Source organism: Papaver somniferum, chromosome 9 (assembly GCF_003573695.1).
Source record: "Papaver somniferum cultivar HN1 chromosome 9, ASM357369v1, whole genome shotgun sequence".
Lineage (NCBI taxonomy): Eukaryota > Viridiplantae > Streptophyta > Magnoliopsida > Ranunculales > Papaveraceae > Papaver > Papaver somniferum.
Window position 1 is genome coordinate 66494498 of NC_039366.1, and position 20429 is coordinate 66514926.

The window sequence follows — 20429 nt, forward strand, 5'->3', positions numbered from 1 at the left end:
CAAGCGGAGATTAAGCCATGTATATAACAATTATTTTGTACTTGCAGAAAACAAAGAAGAAATTTCTTTTTTTATAATCAAGTTTTCAGTCAACTAGTGGAATACACTCCATCAACCTGGTAGCATTCGCCGATCTAGTATATCAATCCATGTAAACTCACTCATCTCTTCAACGCATCGCTTTAATATTACTTGATTTGATAGATGGTAAAAAAGTAGTACAGTAGGAAATCGTATTAACATAGCAGTGTTAAACTAAAGTAGTCAATATACAGAAAATAATAGTTCATTCCATAAAAATTCAGAAAGTTATTCTATGGATTTGAGATTTTGCTTCGTATACTTAAACATATTTTTTTTCCGTTACGAATGTTTATATATTGTTTGGTTATTATTTAAGAACATCTCATACTTTTCGATTTTTAAAAACAATAAAATCATAAATCAATTTGCGAATATAATTGTAGATTGACTTTCAAATTCGAAAAAGTCACTTATGACTTCTATATCCGGTATCAACTATATCCATGATAAAAAGCATTTGAAACTAACCTAATTTCAAAAACATAATCTCCTTCGAGTAATTTAAATTTGAGATTTTTTTTTTGTTGATATTGTCATGTCAACAGTTCAACTTGGTTTGATGTTAGCGAAAGTGGCTCCTTGTGGCGTTCCCGCTGATACTTTATTGCGATGCGTGATGTGTCCACCCCTTTCTTTCTCCATACAGTTACATCCACGTGCCTCTATCTTCCGCCCATTACACTTAATGCTGAGTGGACTTAGTTATCACGTTTGCAACAGCTTTGTGCTGGCACGTCTCTTCAGTGCCAGTCAAAACCATCACTACCCGTTGACTTGAATTAATGCCGTGAGATAAAGTAGATAAAAATCCGATCACATGCTTCTCGTGTGTATGACAACCTTGATGGGGGTCAAGCGGAGAATAAGCCATGTATATAACAGTTATTTTGTACTTGCAGAAAACAAAGAAGAAATTTCGTTTTTTATTATCAAGTTTTCAGTCAACTAGTGGAATACACTCCATGAACCTGGTAGCATTCACCGATCTAGTATATCAATCCATGTAAACTCACTCATCTTCTTCGACGCATCGCTTTAATATTACTTGATTTGATAGATGATAAAAAAGTAGTACAGCGTGTTAACATAGCAGTGTTAAACTAAAGTAGTCAATATAAAGAAAATAATAGTTCATTCCATAAAAATTCAGAAATTTATTCTACGGATTTTAGATTTTGCTCCGTAGATTTAAACATATTTTTTTCCCGTTACGAATGCTTATAGATTGTTTGGATATTATTTAAGAAAATTACTTTTCGATTTTTAGAAACAATAAAATCATAAATCAATTTGCGAATATAATTGTAGATTGACTTTTAAAATCGAAAAAGTCACTTATGACTTCTATATCCGGTATCAACTATATCCATGATAAAAAGCATTTGAAACTAACCTAATTTCAAAAACAGAATCTCCTTCGAGTAATTTGAATTTGAGATTGTCGTTTTTGTTGATATTGTCATGTCAACAGTTCAACTTGGTTTGATGTTAGCGAATGTGGCTCCTTGTGCTGGCGTTCCCGCTGATACTTTATTGCGATGCGTGATGTGTCCACCCCCGTCTTGCTCCATACAATTACTGCCACGTGCCTCTGTCTTCCCCCTATTACGCTTACTTCTGAGTGACTTAGTTATCACGTTTGCAACAGCTTTGTGCTAGCACGTCTTTTCAGTGCCAGTCAAAACCATCACTACCCGTTGACTTGAATTAACGTCGTGAGATAAAGTAGATAAAAATCCGATCACATGCTTCTCGTGTGTATGACAACCTTGATGGGGGTCAAGCGGAGATTAAGCCATGTATATAACAGTTATTTTGTACTTGCAGAAAACAAAGAAGAAATTTCGTTTTTTGTTATCAAGTTTTCAGTCAACTAGTGGAATACACTCCATGAACCTGGTAGTATTCACCGATCTAGTATATCAATCCATGTAAACTCACTCATCTTCTTCGACGCATCGCTTTAATATTACTTGATTTGATAGATGGTTGAAAAGTAGTACAATAGGAAATCGTGTTAACATAGCAGTGTTAAATTAAAGTAGTCAATATACAGAAAATAATAGTTCATTCCATAAAAATTCAGAAATTTATTCTACGGATTTGAGATTTTGCTCCGTTGATTTAAACATATTTTTTCCCGTTACGAATGCTTATAGATTGTTTGGATATTATTTAAGAAAATCTCATACTTTTCGATTTTTAGAAACAATAAAATCATAAATCAATTTGCGAATATAATTGTAGATTGACTTTTAAAATCGAAAAAGTCACTTATGACTTCTATATCCGGTATCAACTATATCCATGATAAAAAGCATTTGAAACTAACCTAATTTCAAAAACAGAATCTCCTTCGAGTAATTTGAATTTGAGATTGTCGTTTTTGTTGATATTGTCATGTCAACAGTTCAACTTGGTTTGATGTTAGTGAATGTGGCTCCTTGTGATGGCGTTCCCGCTGATACTTTATTGCGATGCGTGATGTGTCCACCCCTTGCTTGCTCCATACAGTTACTGCCACGTGCCTCTGTCTTACCCCCATTACACTTAATGCTGAGTGGACTTAGTTATCACGTTTGCAACAGCTTTGTGCTAGCACGTCTCTTCAGTGCCAGTCAAAACCATCACTACCCGTTGACTTGAATTAATGCCGTGAGATAAAATAGATAAAAATCCGATCACATGCTTCTCGTGTGTATGACAACCTTGATGGGGGTCAAGCGGAGATTAAGCCAGGTATATAACAGTTATTTTGTACTTGCAGAAAACAAATAAGAAATTTCGTTTTTTATTATCAAGTTTTCAGTCAACTAGTGGAATACACTCCATGAACCTGGTAGCATTCACCGATCTAGTATATCAATCCATGTAAACTCACTCATCTTCTTCGACACATCGCTTTAATATTACTTGATTTGATAGATGGTTAAAAAGTAGTACAGTAGGAAATCGTGTTAACATAGCAGTGTTAAATTAAAGTAGTCAATATACAGAAAATAATAGTTCATTCCATAAAAATTCAGAAAATTTATTCTACGGATTTGAGATTTTGCTCCGTAGATTTAAACATATTTTTTTCCCGTTACGAATGCTTATAGATTGTTTGGATATTATTTAAGAAAATCTCATACGTTTCGATTTTTAGAAACAATAAAATCATAAATCAATTTGCGAATATAATTGTAGATTGACTTTTAAAATCGAAAAAGTCACTTATGACTTCTATATCCGGTATCAACTATATCCATGATAAAAAGCATTTGAAACTAACCTAATTTCAAAAACAGAATCTCCTTTAAGTAATTTGAATTTGAGATTGTCGTTTTTGTTGATATTGTCATGTCAACAGTTCAACTTGGTTTGATGTTAGTGAATGTGGCTCCTTGTGATGGCGTTCCCGCTGATACTTTATTGCGATGCGTGATGTGTCCACCCCTTGCTTGCTCCATACAGTTACTGCCACGTGCCTCTGTCTTACGCCCATTACACTTAATGCTGAGTGGACTTAGTTATCACGTTTGCAACAGCTTTGTGCTAGCATGTCTCTTCAGTGCCAGTCAAAACCATCACTACCCGTTGACTTGAATTAATGCCGTGAGATAAAGTAGATAAAAATCCGATCACATGCTTCTCGTGTGTATGACAACCTTGATGGGGGTCAAGCGGAGATTAAGCCAGGTATATAACAGTTATTTTGTACTTGCAGAAAACAAAGAAGAAATTTCGTTTTTTATTATCAAGTTTTCAGTCAACTAGTGGAATACACTCCATGAACCTGGTAGCATTCACCGATCTAGTATATCAATCCATGTAAACTCACTCATCTTCTTCGACGCATCGCTTTAATATTACTTGATTTGATAGATGGTTAAAAAGTAGTACAGTAGGAAATCGTGTTAACATAGCAGTGTTCAATTAAACTAGTCAATATACAGAAAAAAAAATAGTTCATTCCATAAAAATTCAGAAATTTATTCTACGGATTTGAGATTTTGCTCCGTAGATTTAAACATATTTTTTCCCGTTACGAATGCTTATAGATTGTTTGGATATTATTTAAGAAAATTACTTTTCGATTTTTAGAAACAATAAAATCATAAATCAATTTGCGAATATAATTGTAGATTGACTTTTAAAATCGAAAAAGTCACTTATGACTTCTATATCCGGTATCAACTATATCCATGATAAAAAGCATTTGAAACTAACCTAATTTCAAAAACAGAATCTCCTTCGAGTAATTTGAATTTGAGATTGTCGTTTTTGTTGATATTGTCATGTCAACAGTTCAACTTGGATTGATGTTAGTGAATGTGGCTCCTTGTGCTGGCGTTCCCGCTGATACTTTATTGTGATGCGTGATGTGTCCACCCCTTGCTTGATCCATACAGTTACTGTTACGTGCCTCTGTCTTCCCCCTACGCTTACTGCTGAGTAGACTTAGTTATCACGTTTGCAACATCTTTGTGCTAGCACGTCTCTTCAGTGCCAGTCAAAACCATCACTACCCGTTGACTTGAATTAATGCCGTGAGATAAAGTAGATAAAAATCCGATCACATGCTTCTCGTGTGTATGACAACCTTGATGGGGGTCAAGCGGAGATTAAGCCATGTATATAACAATTATTTTGTACTTGCAGAAAACAAAGAAGAAATTTCGTTTTTTGTTATCAAGTTTTCAGTCAACTAGTGGAATACACTCCATGAACCTGGTAGCATTCACCGATCTAGTATATCAATCCATGTAAACTCACTCATCTTCTTCGACGCATCGCTTTAATATTACTTGATTTGATAGATGATAAAAAAGTAGTACAGCGTGTTAACATAGCAGTGTTAAACTAAAGTAGTCAATATAAAGAAAATAATAGTTCATTCCATAAAAATTCAGAAATTTATTCTACGGATTTGAGATTTTGCTCCGTAGATTTAAACATATTTTTTTCCCGTTACGAATGCTTATAGATTGTTTGGATATTATTTAAGAAAACCTCATACTTTTCGATTTTTAGAAATAATAAAATCATAAATCAATTTGCGAATATAATTGTAGATTGACTTTTAAAATCGAAAAAGTCACTTATGACTTCTATATCCGGTATCAACTATATCCATGATAAAAAGCATTTGAAACTAACCTAATTTCAAAAACAGAATCTCCTTCGAGTAATTTGAATTTGAGATTGTCGTTTTTGTTGATATTGTCATGTCAACAGTTCAACTTGGTTTGATGTTAGCGAATGTGGCTCCTTGTGCTGGCGTTCCCGCTGATACTTTATTGCGATGCGTGATGTGTCCACCCCCGTCTTGCTCCATACAATTACTGCCACGTGCCTCTGTCTTCCCCCTATTACGCTTACTGCTGAGTGACTTAGTTATCACGTTTGCAACAGCTTTGTGCTAGCACGTCTTTTCAGTGCCAGTCAAAACCATCACTACCCGTTGACTTGAATTAACGTCGTGAGATAAAGTAGATAAAAATCCGATCACATGCTTCTCGTGTGTATGACAACCTTGATGGGGGTCAAGCGGAGATTAAGCCATGTATATAACAGTTATTTTGTACTTGCAGAAAACAAAGAAGAAATTTCGTTTTTTATAATCAAGTTTTCAGTCAACTAGTGCAATACACTCCATCAACCTGGTAGCATTCACCGATCTAGTATATCGATCCATGTAAACTCACTCATCTTCTTCGACGCATCGCTTTAATATTACTTGATTTGATAGATGGTAAAACAGTAAAACAACAAGAAATCGTGTTAACATAGCAGTGTTAAACTAAAGTAGTCAATAATCAATATACAGAAAATAATAGTTCATTCGATAAAAATTCAGAAATTTATTCTACGGATTTGAGATTTTGCTCCGTAGATTTAAACATATTTTTTTCCCGTTACGAATGTTTATAGATTGTTTGGATATTACTTAAAAAAATCTCATACTTTTCAAATTTTAGAAACAATAAAATCATAAATCAATTTGCGAATATAATTATGGATTGACTTTTAAAATCGAAAAAGTCACGTATGACTTCTATATCCGGTATCCAAACACCATTGTTTCATTCTTGCTAAAATTGTTGTTTCCCATTTTGACAGTATCTATTGCAGCCTTTTACTTTCTTTCTGGCTTATTATTTTCTTATGGTTACCTAGTCCCGGTAGTCCCAGTGATTTGAATTTAGAAGGCTTAAAAGCAAGGCGGACGTAGGTCAAACGCAACTAATGCTGGGTCAATGAAAGCTAGTGCTGGGTCAATGAAAGCTAGTGCTGGGTCAACTAAAAGATGGGAATATCTAATTCATAGAAAATGGAGACAGTGAATAAATCATGTGTTTTTCATTTTCCTCGCAGAATATCTCTTTGCTCTTCCTTAAAGTTCAAAGACTAGTAAACTTTGAGATCTAAGTCAAGAATCGAACTTTAAAACAAGTTGCTTTTGCTGTTTCTTTTGCGGTAAGAGGAATGAATGGTTAGTGTAAACTCTGGAATGTACTCCTCTGCCGCCTTGTTTGAAAATTCAGATTACCAAGATCACAAAATAAACTTACTTGGTGGTGAGCATGGCAGTTGCTTGAAAAGGCTACCTAGATTCTTGATCCTTCAAATAAAAGAACCTAACCAGGCACTCATGGACCCATCCGTACCAGTTACCAACTATATCACTTTAAAGCAGTCACCATCCACATCTCCATAGCATGATATTGAAATTGGCCCATCAAATTTAATTAAAAGCAATTAATTAACACACAATTATCTGACTAATCTCGCATCAAAAATAAATTAAAAATCTGACTAATGGCTGACACTAATCAAATCTATGTCTAGGAACCAGGCAAGTACCATCACACTTTTGGCCTTTGTTTTACATTTTTCAGTCTCCTCTGGAAACCATTTTTTATTTACCAAAACACTTTTTTTTTCTCTCTCCTTTAATCTCCACTAACACTAAAATCACTCCCCTTCTGTCTTTCCTTCTCAGCAAAAATGCAGGAAACTACTTTCCTCACAGATCATCAACATTTTTCATCATCTTCTTTTATAAATTAGAGTGTCCATCAAAACCAAAACAAAAGACGAAGGAAAAACAATGGCAGCAATATTCCAGACCTGGTTTCTTTTAATTCTAGTCACCTTTTCTTTTGATAGCTCATTAGGTTTTCCAACTACACTAACACTTGAGAGAGTTTTTACATTGAACAAGAGAGTTGAATTGAATGAACTTAGAGTTAGAGATAAAGCAAGACACGGGCGTATCTTACAACAACAAGAAGAAAGCTTTAACAGTGTCATTAATTTTAATGTTTATGGTGCATCTGATCCTGAATTATTTGGGTAATTTTCTTATTTTTCTCTCTTGTTATTTAATATCTCCGTGCTTGATCAATTTCATTTTGGTTATTGATTTTTTGTAATTGTATTTGTTGTCACTAGGCTTTACTTTACAAGAGTGAAAATAGGGTCTCCTCCAAGAGAATTTCATGTGCAGATTGATACTGGAAGTGATGTTTTATGGGTTGCTTGTGATTCCTGTGACAATTGCCCTAAATCCACTGGACTTGATGTAAATTGCCATTTCTATTTTCATTTCTTGCACAATTTTGGTTTTTTTGTTTTTTGTTGGGGGCACCCTATTGTGGTGTGGTAAAGTTAGCATCCTAATTCCTACAGACGAATGTAGTTTAGAGAGCTAATTAGAGTAAGTTTGATTTTTTTTTGCAGATTCAGCTAGGATTTTTTGACCCGTATAGTTCGTCGTCAGCTGCGGTGATTCCTTGTTCAAGTGATACATGTTCTTTTGCTATCCGAACTGCTGTTTCCGGGTGCCCCACTCCGAGTTCTCCATGTAGGTACTCGTTTCTGTATGGAGATAATAGTGGCACATCCGGGTATTATGTGTCAGATATTTTGTACTTGGATACGGTGGTTGGGGATTCCATGGCAAATACCTCTGCGTCTCGTGTGGTTTTCGGGTATGTTTTGAATGCCTTTTTATATTTCGGTTTTGTTTGTTGGAAAAAGAACTTAGAAGTGGATATGGTGCCAAACAGGTGTAGCAACTACCAGTCTGGGGGTTTAACCAGGTCGAATAGAGCAATTGATGGTATTATTGGGTTTGGCCAACACTATTTTTCTGTCATCTCTCAACTATCATCGGGAGGAACGGTGCCAAAAATATTCTCACATTGCTTGAATGGAAAGGATTATGGTGGAGGTGTATTGGTTCTTGGTGAGATTCTGGCACCGGGTATCATTTATAGCCCACTTGTTCAATCACAGTAGGTTATTTCTTCTTTCTTCCCCTGTCAAACAGCCCATTAAGTTACGTAATTATGTGTTATCCCCCCTCATTGCAGTTCCTCATTCTGAAAATAGGAACCTCACAACTCCACATAATCTGTTTACATTTGATAGACAATTTTAGTTGGATACTTCACAATGAAGTTTATGCCTTACAGTAGTTTTCTTTGCATGATAGAATAATATTTTAGCATATGAGTTTGGGTTTGTAAGCTATCTAAGTGTTTTCATGAATCTTTGAGTGTTTGTTACCTTCATTTCCAGAATAACCATGGACTTCTCTATTGGTTGTGTTATTCTGCCCTTTACACATATATGTCAATTATGTGGAAATAAATCTAACTGATTTTCTTTATGGGTGATAATGATGTTGGTTTGAATCTACATGTTGAAGGTTGAATAGATGATTACACTATCTATACGCTGTCATATACTCCATTTACTGTCAGTTATTAGTGCCCTTAATGCATATTGAAAAACGGATCCTATGAAGCTTAATTTATCTCGATTAATGCTGATGAAAATTTTCAGGCGCTGTTGTAATTGATCATTTACAGAATGTGGATTGCTTACATTGGAAATTTCAAGAGCATAATTTGGCATTTGCAACAAATCTAATATTCTTTTCTATCTCTATCTTTCCAGGCGGCATTATAACTTGAACTTGCTTAGCGTTGCCGTCAGTGATCAAATTGTACCCATAAATCCTGCTGTTTTCGCTGCATCCAGCAGTGGATTACGAGGAACTATAGTTGATTCTGGAACGACATTAGTGTACCTTGCAGAAGAAGCCTATGATCCTTTTGTGAATTCTGTAAGTTACTCTGGCTCACCATTTCTTAATTCTTTCGGTAATTCAAATGGCTGAGTATTTTTAGCCCCGCGGGTTGAAACAGCGTTGAAGTATCCAGCATGTTACTACAACTTTATCGTTCTAGTCGAGTTGATTCAGAATGTAGTGTCTAATTTTCAAACTCAGGTGGCAAATGCTGTTTCACTATTCACACATCCTATACCTTCTGAGGAGACCGTGTGTTTTCCTATCTCCAGCAGGTTTATTTCTGGAACCATGATTCAGTTTATTGTTCAAGTGATTTTATTCTATATACTCTGCAATTTGTTATTTGTCTCTTACTTTCTGAAATACATTCATTCTGCATTCAGTGTCGATGAGATATTTCCTCCAGTTACTTTATTCTTCGAGGGTGATGCGCCTATGGTTTTAAAACCTAGGGACTATCTTGTACAAAGGCATTATACTGTGAGTTCAATTTTTCTCATTTTAGTGTCTACTATCCAAATAGCAAAAACTAGATGAGATTTAACTATTATTACTCGACATGACAGGATGGCGGTGCCGAATGGTGCCTTGGCTTTCAGAAAGGTCAAGGGTTAACTATTTTAGGAGGTTGGTACACTGGCCTAAGAAGCACATTTCTAACTCCTTTTTCTTTCATATGGCTTTGTAACCTTCAACTAAGAAAATTCCTCATTTTTGTCTTTTTGCAGACCTTGTTTTGAAGGATAAGATCATTATTTACGATCTTGCACGTCAACGCCTCGGATGGGTTAACTATGATTGTAAGTCACTTTGATTCCATCTATATATATCATCTACTAAGGGATATATTTTCTGCGGAAACATTGTCAGCCTACCCTTTTCATGTCTGATTCATGTAGTTTTTCTTCTTGTTTTAGGCTCATCACCTGTGAATGTTTCATCGTCTATGAGTAAGGATTCCGTCACAGGAGAACGACGTGTAAGCAATTCGCCTAGAACTTCACTTTTCAAACTTACCACACCCATCACTTTGTACATTCTCTTATTTACCACCTGGTTTCTGCTTTTAGGTCCACAACATTGAAATCCCCTTCTTTTCCTTTCTCCTTTTTCTACCTTCCATATCCATGTATAATCTTTTCTACTATATTTTTCCCTGTTCTGAATGTAAACTCGAAGGAGTTTCTGGAACGAAAAACGTTGAGGACAACGGTCAGGACCCTTTTTCCATTTTCATTTGTAATGCACATTCACAGACAGTAAAATAAATTTGTACAGTATATATTATGAGGTTGGCTTGGTAGTAATGGGTTGGTCAAGTAATTGTCAAATTATTTTCGCGAATTGCAGTCCATTGTCAGAATACATTTAATCATGCTTGTGGATTGTGGTTATTTTGAGAGTGGCATCATTAAATAATGTACAATTTTTCTGTAAATGGAATACTGTAAGGGTAGTGATGGAACAAAAAGAGTAACAAGAAAAACCGTAATATGCAACTGAGAAAGAGTTGGGACCGCAGGGTCTTCCATCGGATAGAGATGGTTTTCTAGTGGAGTAGAAACTTCAAGGAAAATCAATGTGAAAGAAGCTTGAGCCAATGAAGCCTTCAATCCTTAGGGCCAAATCCCCATCTCTCATGTGGCGACCTACCTTCTGCGAGGATTCAATGGTCGTATTCCTTCTTATAGGAAAAGTTATATTTTCATCCTTTTTACTTCTCAGGCCTTATTTTTGATTTTATGCAATAAAATAAAATGAAAAGATGAAAATATCGTTTTTCAGAAAGCAAAGGTTGATGCTGGAAATCTCAACTTGAGTACTCTCGTCCAAATCTTCTTAGTAGCTTGAAATGAAGGCTATTATTGGGGAGTCACATTTCATTAGAGGGGCGTCATCTAATAGGACAAAAACGGGTCATCCAGAAGTAATATCAAAAACATCTTATCTCAAATAATTTTGTAATGATCGAACAACCCTTTAGTTAATTTTAATTTTATTAGATAATAATTAATTCTACGGTTGGAATCAATCCAAACCTGGACGTAAAACCAATTTCTACGGTTGGAATCAACCCAAACCTGGACGTAAAATCAATTTCTACGATTGGAATTAAAAGGAACCTGGACGTAAAATTGAAATTTACGGCTAGGTTGACGAAAGGAAAATTCAGTAAACTAAACCTAGACGTAAAATTGAAAATTACTGTTGGAATTCAACTAAACCTAGACGTAAAATTGAAAATTAAGGTTGGAATTCAACTAAACCTAGACGTAATACAACATGCAAATCAAAGTTTACGGTTGAATTGAACTAAACCTAGACGTAAGTTCTCCAAAAACTAAATTACGGTTGAAAAATCTAGTAACGTACCCAGACGTAACACTAGCAAAAAGTGACTAAAACCCTAATTTTACTTCGATTTCATTCAATCTAACCTATTTTAAGCACAAAAACAAGTAAACAAAGATGGACATGTTCGATTATTATCTTACATACACCATGGGTTTGTTCGATGAAATGAATTCAAATGGATTTACGATGAAAAGGATGAAGAGAAAGAGGAGAGGAAGAAGAAGAGCAATTGAAATGTGAAGAATGAAGAATAGAAATTAGGTTTTGTTTCTGTTTTTAAGTTTTAATTTTAATTGAAGGGTAGTTTGGACAGTTGCTATTGAATCAAAAGTATCCCATAATCAGATTTTTGGTCATTAAATATCCAAGTAAAGCCTCTCTATTGGATGATGACGCCCCAATAATAACCTTCCTTAAAATGGAACAATGCAAATGTGCACCACTATTATTATTCATGGTATCTTCATGCAACTTACATTTCTTTACCCATCAAAAAAAATGCCATGTACTACTGAATTCCCATAACGTCATGTCACAGTTCGAAACTTGTCTGCACCGAATTCTTTAACGATGAAGAGAACGAAAAAAACACAACATCCAGGGGACTCGAGGGACCGAGCTTGACAATCAACGGTGAGATGTGATGCCACATCACCGATTTATTTCCATCCGGTGGGTCTAGAGTGATTGATGAGGCTTAAAGCGGACTGAATTTTTCACTTCCCTTTATTATCCGAGTCAGATACAGTCCCCTTTTTCCCCGAAATATTCTCCGTGTGTCTATTTTTCGCTCGCTGCGTTTGTTGTGTATCACATTTACAACCACCAAGGTCCCACGCACATGCAAATCCACAAAAAACCCCGTTTTCTTCTTCGGATTCCTCTTCTATATATAGACAATATAATCCATCACTTTCCTTGTGAAAATTCACTTTTGGAGAAATTTTTCTCTCTTCTGTTGACTGTGTAAAGAAAAGAAAAGAAATTAGGGTAGAAAAATTCTTGCAATGGCGGTGGTTTCTCAGAGTAGTAGTAGTGTAGTAATACCAGGAGCATCGTTGTATGTAGGAGATCTTCATGTTGATGTTACAGAAGATGAATTGTATGCTGCTTTTAATGTCATTGATGATCTTGTTTCTGTTCGTGTTTGTAAAGATTCTGTCTCTTCGGTGTCGCTTGGTTATGGTTATGTCAACTACATCTCTACTGATAGTGGTAAGAAGCTACTCCACTTTCTTCTGAATTTTTCTTCATTTTTGTGAATTTTTTGCCATTTTTGGGAATTTTTTCTGTTTTGTGTTTGTGTTCTTGATTTTCTTTCATGTAATGTGTTTCTTGGAGTTTTTTGGTGTTGATTCTCGCTTTTTAGGGTTTAATTTCGAGTAGATCGTTCAATTTGTGTAGGTTTTGCTTTAGTTTTTTTGTAGTTCTTGTTATGTTGTATCAGGTTGATCATGTTTTTGAGTTTCGTTTTTGTGAATTTGTTCATGCAATGTGTTTGATTGTTGCTTTAGATTTGTTTCTTGAAGTAGCTTCTTGTTGATTCTCGTATTTTGGGGTTCAATTCCGAGCAAAATCTTTCTAGGTTTTGCCTTATTTCTTAAATTCTTGTTCTGTTCTATGTAGGTTACAAAGATTACTTTGATGTTTCTTGTAATTTGATTGTTCTATTTGTTTTGTTTTGGTAGCAAATCTTGCAATAGAGAAGCTTAATCACACTCCATTGAGAGGCCAAATGATACGAGTTATGTGGTCACGTCGTGATTCAGATGCAAGGAACAGTGGAATTGCAAATCTATTTGTTAAGGTAGAATAGGTCTTAGTTTGCTTCAAGTTTTTTTTACCAGAACATACTGTATTTTGATTGTGTTTTATTGTCTGTTTTCCTTGTTTACATTTACCTATGTTTGGATTTGGTGTATATTGTTGCAGAATCTGAGTGTTTCAATTGATAATGCAAAGCTTCATGAGATGTTTTCCAAGTATGGGAATATTTTGTCTTGTAAAGTTGCAATGACTGAGGAAGGGAAGAGCAAAGGATATGGATTTGTTCAGTATGAAACTGAGGATTCTGCGACGGCCGCTACTAACAGTGTTAATGGATCTACTGTTGAGGGCAAGCAAATGTATGCACTTCTTTTTTTTGTTGCTTTATTCCCTTACCAAGCTTTGTCGATACATGCTTTTTATCGTAGTTTTTTTAGTTTATCCATTTATTGTTCTGTGAATAATGTTTGTTGTAGATATGTTGGTCCTTTCGTGAAAAAGAGTGAGCGACCCTCTAGCAACTCTGATTCTAGCTTTACCAATTTGTACGTAAAAAATCTGGACTTGGATGTTACGGAAGAGCTTCTTACAGAGAAGTTCTCCAAGTATGGTAAAATTACCCACTTGGTTATCATGAAAGACGGCAATTCAAAATCCAAGGGATTTGGTTTTGTGAACTTTGATAGTCCTGATGAAGCGAAAAAGGCAATGGAGGCCACTAACGGGATGCAAATTGGTAAAATTTCTTTCATTTCGTTTTCCTGAAGTACATTATAGGTCCAACTGTGCCTGGGTCTGGTTGTTTTAACTGTACCCTTGCTAAATGATAGGGTCCAAGGTTTTGTATGTCGGGAGGGCCCAAAAGAAAGCAGAGCGCGAAAAAATATTGCATGATCAGTTTGAACGCCGAAAGGAACTCCAGAAATTTAAGGTATTAAATGCAATGGTCTTTCTCATTTTCTATTTCTGTGCAAGTAGCTTGTTTGCTTAACCATTTGTTTCCATTTCAGGGTTCAAATGTGTATGTTAAGAACATTGATGATAGTGTTAATGATGACGAACTGAGGAGTATATTCACTAAGTGTGGCACAATCACCTCCGCAAAGATAATGCTTGATGAGAAAGGAATAAGTAAGGGGTTTGGATTTGTATGCTTCACCACTATCGAAGCAGCTTATCAAGCAGTGAACGGCCTACATGGTATACTACTAACCCCGTTACTTGGTTTAGAGGATTGTTCTGAATTGGTTTCTTTGTTAAGTTTAGATGCGTGGATAGTAGATTCACTATGTTTACTGGTTCTCATCGAGATTTAGTGTCTTATCCTACTGGTATGCATTATGGACAGGTTACATGCTTCATAGGAAGCCTTTGTATGTAGCTTTTGCCCAAAAGAAAGAGGAAAGACGTACACAATTGCAGATTGAGTTTTCTCAGGGAATTGCAGGCTTGGCAGTTCCAACCTCTGCTGCTGTCATCCCAGCTAGATATCCTCCTCTTTACTACACCTTGCCTCCTAATATGGTTCCATCACAGGGGCTTATGCATCAACCTTTGGTTCTGACACCTGAATGGGGGACCAGTAGATTTCTGCCTCCTGCTAGACCAAATTTCCATTCAGTGCCCCGACCCATGGTGAGAGACGTAATTTCTAACTTAAGTACCACTAGATTAGCATCCAGTTGTTTATTGCTTAGCATATAATGTATTTACCGAATCCCATATTATTTGTTTATATTGCAGATACCTGATAGTTCTAGGCAAAACAAGAAAAAATGGGGGAGAATGAATGCGCATATGGTTGCTCAAACAGGTGGTCAATCAGTGTCATTTATGCCACACATTCCACAATCTACCCCTCGGCCAGCGATTACAGTGAAAGATCCAAACAATCAGCAGGTCTGCGCCTTTCTCTTCCTCTATTTTTTACTCCTTGCAAACTACTTGCACAATGTTTGTCAAACGGTAATATCATGTACTTGTTGATTTGCTAGCTTGATCAAACATCCACTCGATTCTTTATATAAATGTTCCTGATGACGATTTGTAGTTGACAATAGGTTTCTATATTCAATGCATTTATATATATGTAACTGTATGATGACTAGATTTGAAAAACATTTTGTGTTTCATTATTTATCGTGAGCTGAAAAGTGTCTTGCTGTTCCCTTACGTTGGGTATTCCTGGGCAGATCAAGTACATGATGAATGTACAGAAGATGGGCGAGATGAAAAATGGACCTCAGCGAGTCTCATCTATTGCTGGTCTTAAATCTGTTGGAGGAGTTGCTGCGACATCTCAACCCCTTGAAGGATTAAAGACATTGAGCACCATGCTAGCTGCTGCTTCTCCTCAGCACCAGAAACAGATGCTTGGTGAATGTCTCTACCCACTTGTCTTTAAACTCCAGGTAAAAATCTCAGATAAATAATGTTCCTTCTTCAGAGAATCGACTGACACTTGACCTTTATCTAAACCTGCATTTGTTTTTCTGGTGGGTTTCCAGCGTGAACTTGCAGCAAAGATAACTGGGATGCTTTTGGAGATGGATAACTCGGAGTTGCTTCTTTTATTGGAGTCACCAGCATCGTTGGTCATCAAAGTGGAGGAAGCAGTGCAGATTCTTAAGAGCTCCAAGACAACAAGATCCTCTGGTGCTGGGCAGGAGTCCCTCCATCCCAATTACATGTCAGCAGCCCAGGTTGCAGTCAACTAACTCGTACAATCTTGTGCCTGGAGTCTCTATCTCTATCTCTTTTTCCAAGTTGAGGTTGTGGTTTGACAACCAGGTTTATTAAAGTTTCTGGCTAGGTAGCATTTAGCTAACCGTACTTCTTGACTATACTTCGGTCTTTGAGCTTGGTTTTAGGCTATAGTGTAAGAACTTCTATTAAGTTTGAAGAACATCCATTGATCCTTTTTGCTGTCTTATAGTTTTAATTGCTGAGTTTCACTGAATTAGTGTTGTGGGTACTTCAAATGGTGAACTGGTATCGAACACCTTGGTGAAGACAGATAAAAGTAACCATTTCTTTGGTCATATTGGGCGCTTTCTCCACCTAGTATGCAGGATTCTTTGCTTTGCACATGTTTGACTTTCCTGTGTTGACATGTTAACTTTGCTTCGCACGTTGGTCCTTCACTTATGTTTAGTGGTGGGTTCTTTCGATTATGACTCTGTCGCTTCCAGCGCATTGAGCACAGGTTTTTTTATCTTGAGAAATTGATTGTCCGTCGGGGACATAAATGTGAAGTGACAACGACGACTAGCATAGGTTAAGGTCTAATTTTAGGATACCAATTGTCTCACCTTAATGATTTGAAATATTGATAAAGACATTTTTATGAGCTAAATTCTTTAACAAGAAAAATCTATAACATAATTATTGTACATAATCCAAAGCGTGTTCATAAAACCTAAACGGAGATTGCTTTACTAGTAAAACAAGCATGAAATCTACAGTGTACCCGAGTGCTTTCAAGAATTGCTTGGTAACTCAGCTGTTGTTTAATCGGGAGGTTTCCATGATTCGTAAATTGCCTTTTGTTTTCTGATTTTGAGGAGTAGTAGGTCTTTTGATATTAAATCCTTGCTGCGAATACTTTTCCATAGGAGTGCAAAGTGCACACTCGGTAATCATTCCCACTATCAACCGATCTAATCTGATAGTAGCATTTAAGAGCTTCAACTTTCCAACGAAATATAGCCCAACATTACAAATTTACAATGCTCCCTTCCATGAGTAATTCCTCAATTCTCCTCCATCATAGCCATCAATGTGTTGGACTCTCCCTTAGGTTCTTCATCGAAATTATCGACGCTAAAGGCATATACCCAATACTTTCAACTGACATAAGAGCAAAGAGTCCAATTCTCTGGCCTGACCCTTCTATCAGTTTATATTTTTGAGCATACCTCCGGTTTTCATCCATGGTAAAGGCAAAAATGCATGAGTAGGGATTCGACCCACAGAAACCACTCTAAAGATGGAACTTTCGGAATACACGCACACGATAAAAAAAATCCGGAAAACCCACCTAAAATCATCTAAATGCTCTGCATCTGTACTAACGGAACAAAAAAAACCTAGCGTCATTAGGGGCGACCCCGAAAGAATTAGGGGCGGCTAATAAGATAAAATACGGTCACCCAAAACTAAAATAAATCCACCCCTTATCTAATTTTTTTCGAATGTCTAAAATGCCTCAATAATCGGTAGAGATACTACAATCGGTAGTTTAGTTTGATGTATGTTGGTTTGTGTTATGAAAATTATAATCGGTAGTTAAAATGGTAGTCTCGTGATGTTGTTTATCTACCGATTGTGGCTGTTGCCCCAAATTCAAAATTTTCAAAAACCAATGGAATTTTGAGTTTTTTTATTTTCACAATCGGTAGACTCGTGGTGTTTATTATCTACCGATTATACAATCGGTAGTCTCGTGATGTTCATTATCTACTGGTTGTGGGTGTTGCCCCAAATTCCAAATTTTCAAAAACTAATGGAATTTTGAGTTTCTCTATTTTCACAATCGGTAGACTCGTGGTGTTTATTATCTACCAATTATACAATCGGTAGTCTCGTGATGTTCATTATCTACCGGTTGTGGTTGTTGCCCCAAATTCCAAATTTTCAAAAACCAATGGAATTTTGAGTTTCTGAATTTTCACAATCGGTAGACTCGTGGTGTTTATTATCTACCGATTATACAATCGGTAGTCTCGTGATGTTCATTATCTACCGATTGTGGTTGTTGCCCCAAATTCCAAATTTTCAAAAACCAATGGAATTTTGAGTTTCTCTATTTTCACAATCCGTAGACTCGTGGTGTTTATTATCTACCAATTATACAATCGGTAGTTTCGTGATGTATGTTCATTATCTACCGATTGTGCTAGTGGTCCCAAGTTCGAAATCTTCAAAAACCAATGGAATTTTGAATTTCTCTATTTTCACAATCGGTAGACTCGTAATGTTTATTATCTACCGATTATACAATCGGTAGTCTCGTGATGTTCATTATCTACCGATTATGCTAGTAGTCCCAAATTCGAAATCTTAAAAAGTCAATGTAATTTTGAATTTCTCTATTTGCACAATCGGTAGACTCGTGATGTTTATTACTTATCGTGATGTTATTTATCAACTGATTGTGGTAGTAGCCTAAAATTCAAAATTTTCAAAACCAATGGAATTTTGAATTTCTCAAAGAAGCGAAGAACATAGTCACAATCGGTAGATAAAAAAAAATACTAAACTAGGGATTATGAAGGGACATATAGTATTTTCAACCTATTTTGTCTTATTCAGTTGCCCCTCATTCTTTCAGGGTCTCACTAATGACGCAGGAAAAAAATAAGAGGAGCACATAAGTATGTCACGTAGAATGAGTTCGTTAAAAAGTCGTTAAACATTGGGTGAAGAAGAGTCATTGAAATTGGAAATTCAGGTGGATCATGCATCGAACGATGAAATTGGATAATTCTTCTTCCTGCAAGAAAAAACATCTACGGAGTTCATAAAAAAGATACGAGTACTAGTTTGGAAGGCAAATGTTTCTCTTCTAAATAATCTTATTTTCTAGGTTCTATAGAAGATCACCTTATTCAATCTCAATTCATCATAACCCATGGAGCTGCATAAGTTTTCTGCCTAAGATTATATTGCACACACCATTGTGATCCATTTCAGGTATTTCATCTTCTTATATGTAATCTTTCACTGAAGTCGATCTAATTCAGTTTCTCACAATTGATCTTTCTCATTACCTCAGGATATGCTTTGAGATTTTGGTGAAAACTAAAAAAAAATGGGAAGATACACCCATGACTTCGCAGAATCGCTTATAAAAGAAGCAGAAGTTGATGAGAAGATATTAAAGTAGCCATGCATGGTTCCTGGTATTTTATATGGGTGGTGAGGCGATACGCCATGTATATCCGTCTGAAGCGGCATTCATCAGCGCTTTCCAAATTTCCAGTCCCAACTTTTTTTTTTTTTTTTTAATATGTATAAGTTGCTGTTTCGGTTTGATTTTGATGTTAAGTAAAAGAGAGCAATGGAATCCAACCAAAATTATCAGTATCATCAACTTTTAATGGCAAATCACCCCGATTCACACTTGGACAATGAAAACAGAGTTCAAAAGCTTCTATTCCTACAATAAATCGGAAAAACAACAGAATTTCATACTGGTAGTCACGTCAGTGGTAGCCAGAAGACATTTTTATTTTTCAAACGACCAACATACATTATAAGCTCAGCATCAAAATCACAAACAAACTTAAAAGAACAACAGTTAATCAAGAGTGGATCAGAAACATTTGTATTTCACAAAGCTTTTGCTATCTTGGAGGCCTCAAGATCTGCAGCTTGTTTAAGAAAGCTACCATCATCATCATCTTCAATAACCATCTGAATAGGTGAAAACCCAAGACCATCAGCAACAGCAAGCATAATCTTCTTCATCTCTGCTCTAAATTCTTCAACATCGATTGTTCCACTGTGATCACAATCAAATTTCTCAAATATTGAATCGTATAACTGAGTCAGCTCTTCAGGTGGTGTGGCTACATCAGTTCCAAAGTGAGATTCATTGAGTCGGAGTGATTCAAAAGCTTTACGGAGCTCTGATCGTGATAATACTCCATCTTTGTTTGAATCAAGTGCTTCAAATCGCTCATCTACACTTTTGTTGAATGCCGATTCATCCTCTACGAATGATTTTACTGTTGTTCCGTCCAAAATCACAACTCCCATCTCTCTCTCTAGCTAGATAGCTAATGACTGGGGCAGTACTTGAAGTTGAATACTGGTTAAAGTGATCCTCCATCTTGCTGACACGCGTGTAATCATTGACAAGGAAAACGAGACTAACCGACACGTGTTCTTGTGTGGGCAACTAAGGTACCCTCACATCGAACTTAGCCTACAGTCCCTGTAAAAGCAAGGGCTATGGGATGAGTGTGTTTTGCACTCATTTACTGCCAAATCAAGTGAGAGATTGAGTGAAAGAGTGGTTTTTGCACTATGAAATGATTAGAAATAGAGGGTTTTACACTCGTTTACTACCAAATCAAGTGAAAGATTGAGTGAAAGAGTGGTTTTTGCACTATGAAATGAGTAGAAATAG

General features: G+C 36.1%; 3 protein-coding genes across 3 annotated transcripts; 2 read left to right on the plus strand and 1 right to left on the minus strand.

Moving 5' to 3' along the window:
* Nucleotides 1-6980: 6980 nt before the first annotated feature.
* Nucleotides 6981-10479, plus strand: LOC113308690 (aspartic proteinase-like protein 2). Its single transcript, XM_026557157.1, has 11 exons — nt 6981-7425; nt 7525-7654; nt 7813-8063; nt 8142-8369; nt 9037-9205; nt 9371-9444; nt 9556-9652; nt 9739-9799; nt 9901-9972; nt 10090-10151; nt 10243-10479. The coding sequence occupies exons 1-11, from the start codon at nt 7181-7183 to the stop codon at nt 10438-10440; spliced, it is 1587 nt and encodes a 528-aa protein (XP_026412942.1). The 5' UTR covers nt 6981-7180; the 3' UTR covers nt 10441-10479.
* Nucleotides 10480-12378: 1899 nt separating this feature from the next.
* On the plus strand, nt 12379-16335 carry LOC113308689 (polyadenylate-binding protein 7-like). The gene is made up of 10 exons (XM_026557156.1): nt 12379-12742; nt 13216-13334; nt 13460-13653; nt 13771-14030; nt 14125-14225; nt 14305-14494; nt 14643-14929; nt 15038-15193; nt 15487-15705; nt 15802-16335. The coding sequence occupies exons 1-10, from the start codon at nt 12535-12537 to the stop codon at nt 16009-16011; spliced, it is 1944 nt and encodes a 647-aa protein (XP_026412941.1). The 5' UTR covers nt 12379-12534; the 3' UTR covers nt 16012-16335.
* Nucleotides 16336-19467: 3132 nt separating this feature from the next.
* LOC113313964 lies at nt 19468-20094 on the minus strand. Its single transcript, XM_026562736.1, has one exon. It carries the CDS (start codon nt 20054-20056, stop codon nt 19628-19630), a length of 429 nt encoding a protein of 142 aa, XP_026418521.1. The 5' UTR covers nt 20057-20094; the 3' UTR covers nt 19468-19627.
* Nucleotides 20095-20429: the final 335 nt, after the last annotated feature.

Coding starts and splice junctions, on each gene's coding strand:
- LOC113308690 (XM_026557157.1), top strand. CDS start 7,181: ATGGCAGCAATATTCCAGACCTGGTTTCTTTTAATTCTAGTCACCTTT. Junction 8,064..8,141: donor GCGTCTCGTGTGGTTTTCGG/GTATGTTTTGAA, acceptor GGTGCCAAACAG/GTGTAGCAACTACCAGTCTG. Junction 10,152..10,242: donor CCGTCACAGGAGAACGACGT/GTAAGCAATTCG, acceptor TTCTGCTTTTAG/GTCCACAACATTGAAATCCC.
- LOC113308689 (XM_026557156.1), top strand. CDS start 12,535: ATGGCGGTGGTTTCTCAGAGTAGTAGTAGTGTAGTAATACCAGGAGCA. Junction 12,743..13,215: donor CTACATCTCTACTGATAGTG/GTAAGAAGCTAC, acceptor TTGTTTTGGTAG/CAAATCTTGCAATAGAGAAG. Junction 14,226..14,304: donor AGGAACTCCAGAAATTTAAG/GTATTAAATGCA, acceptor TTTCCATTTCAG/GGTTCAAATGTGTATGTTAA.
- LOC113313964 (XM_026562736.1), bottom strand. CDS start 20,056: ATGGGAGTTGTGATTTTGGACGGAACAACAGTAAAATCATTCGTAGAG.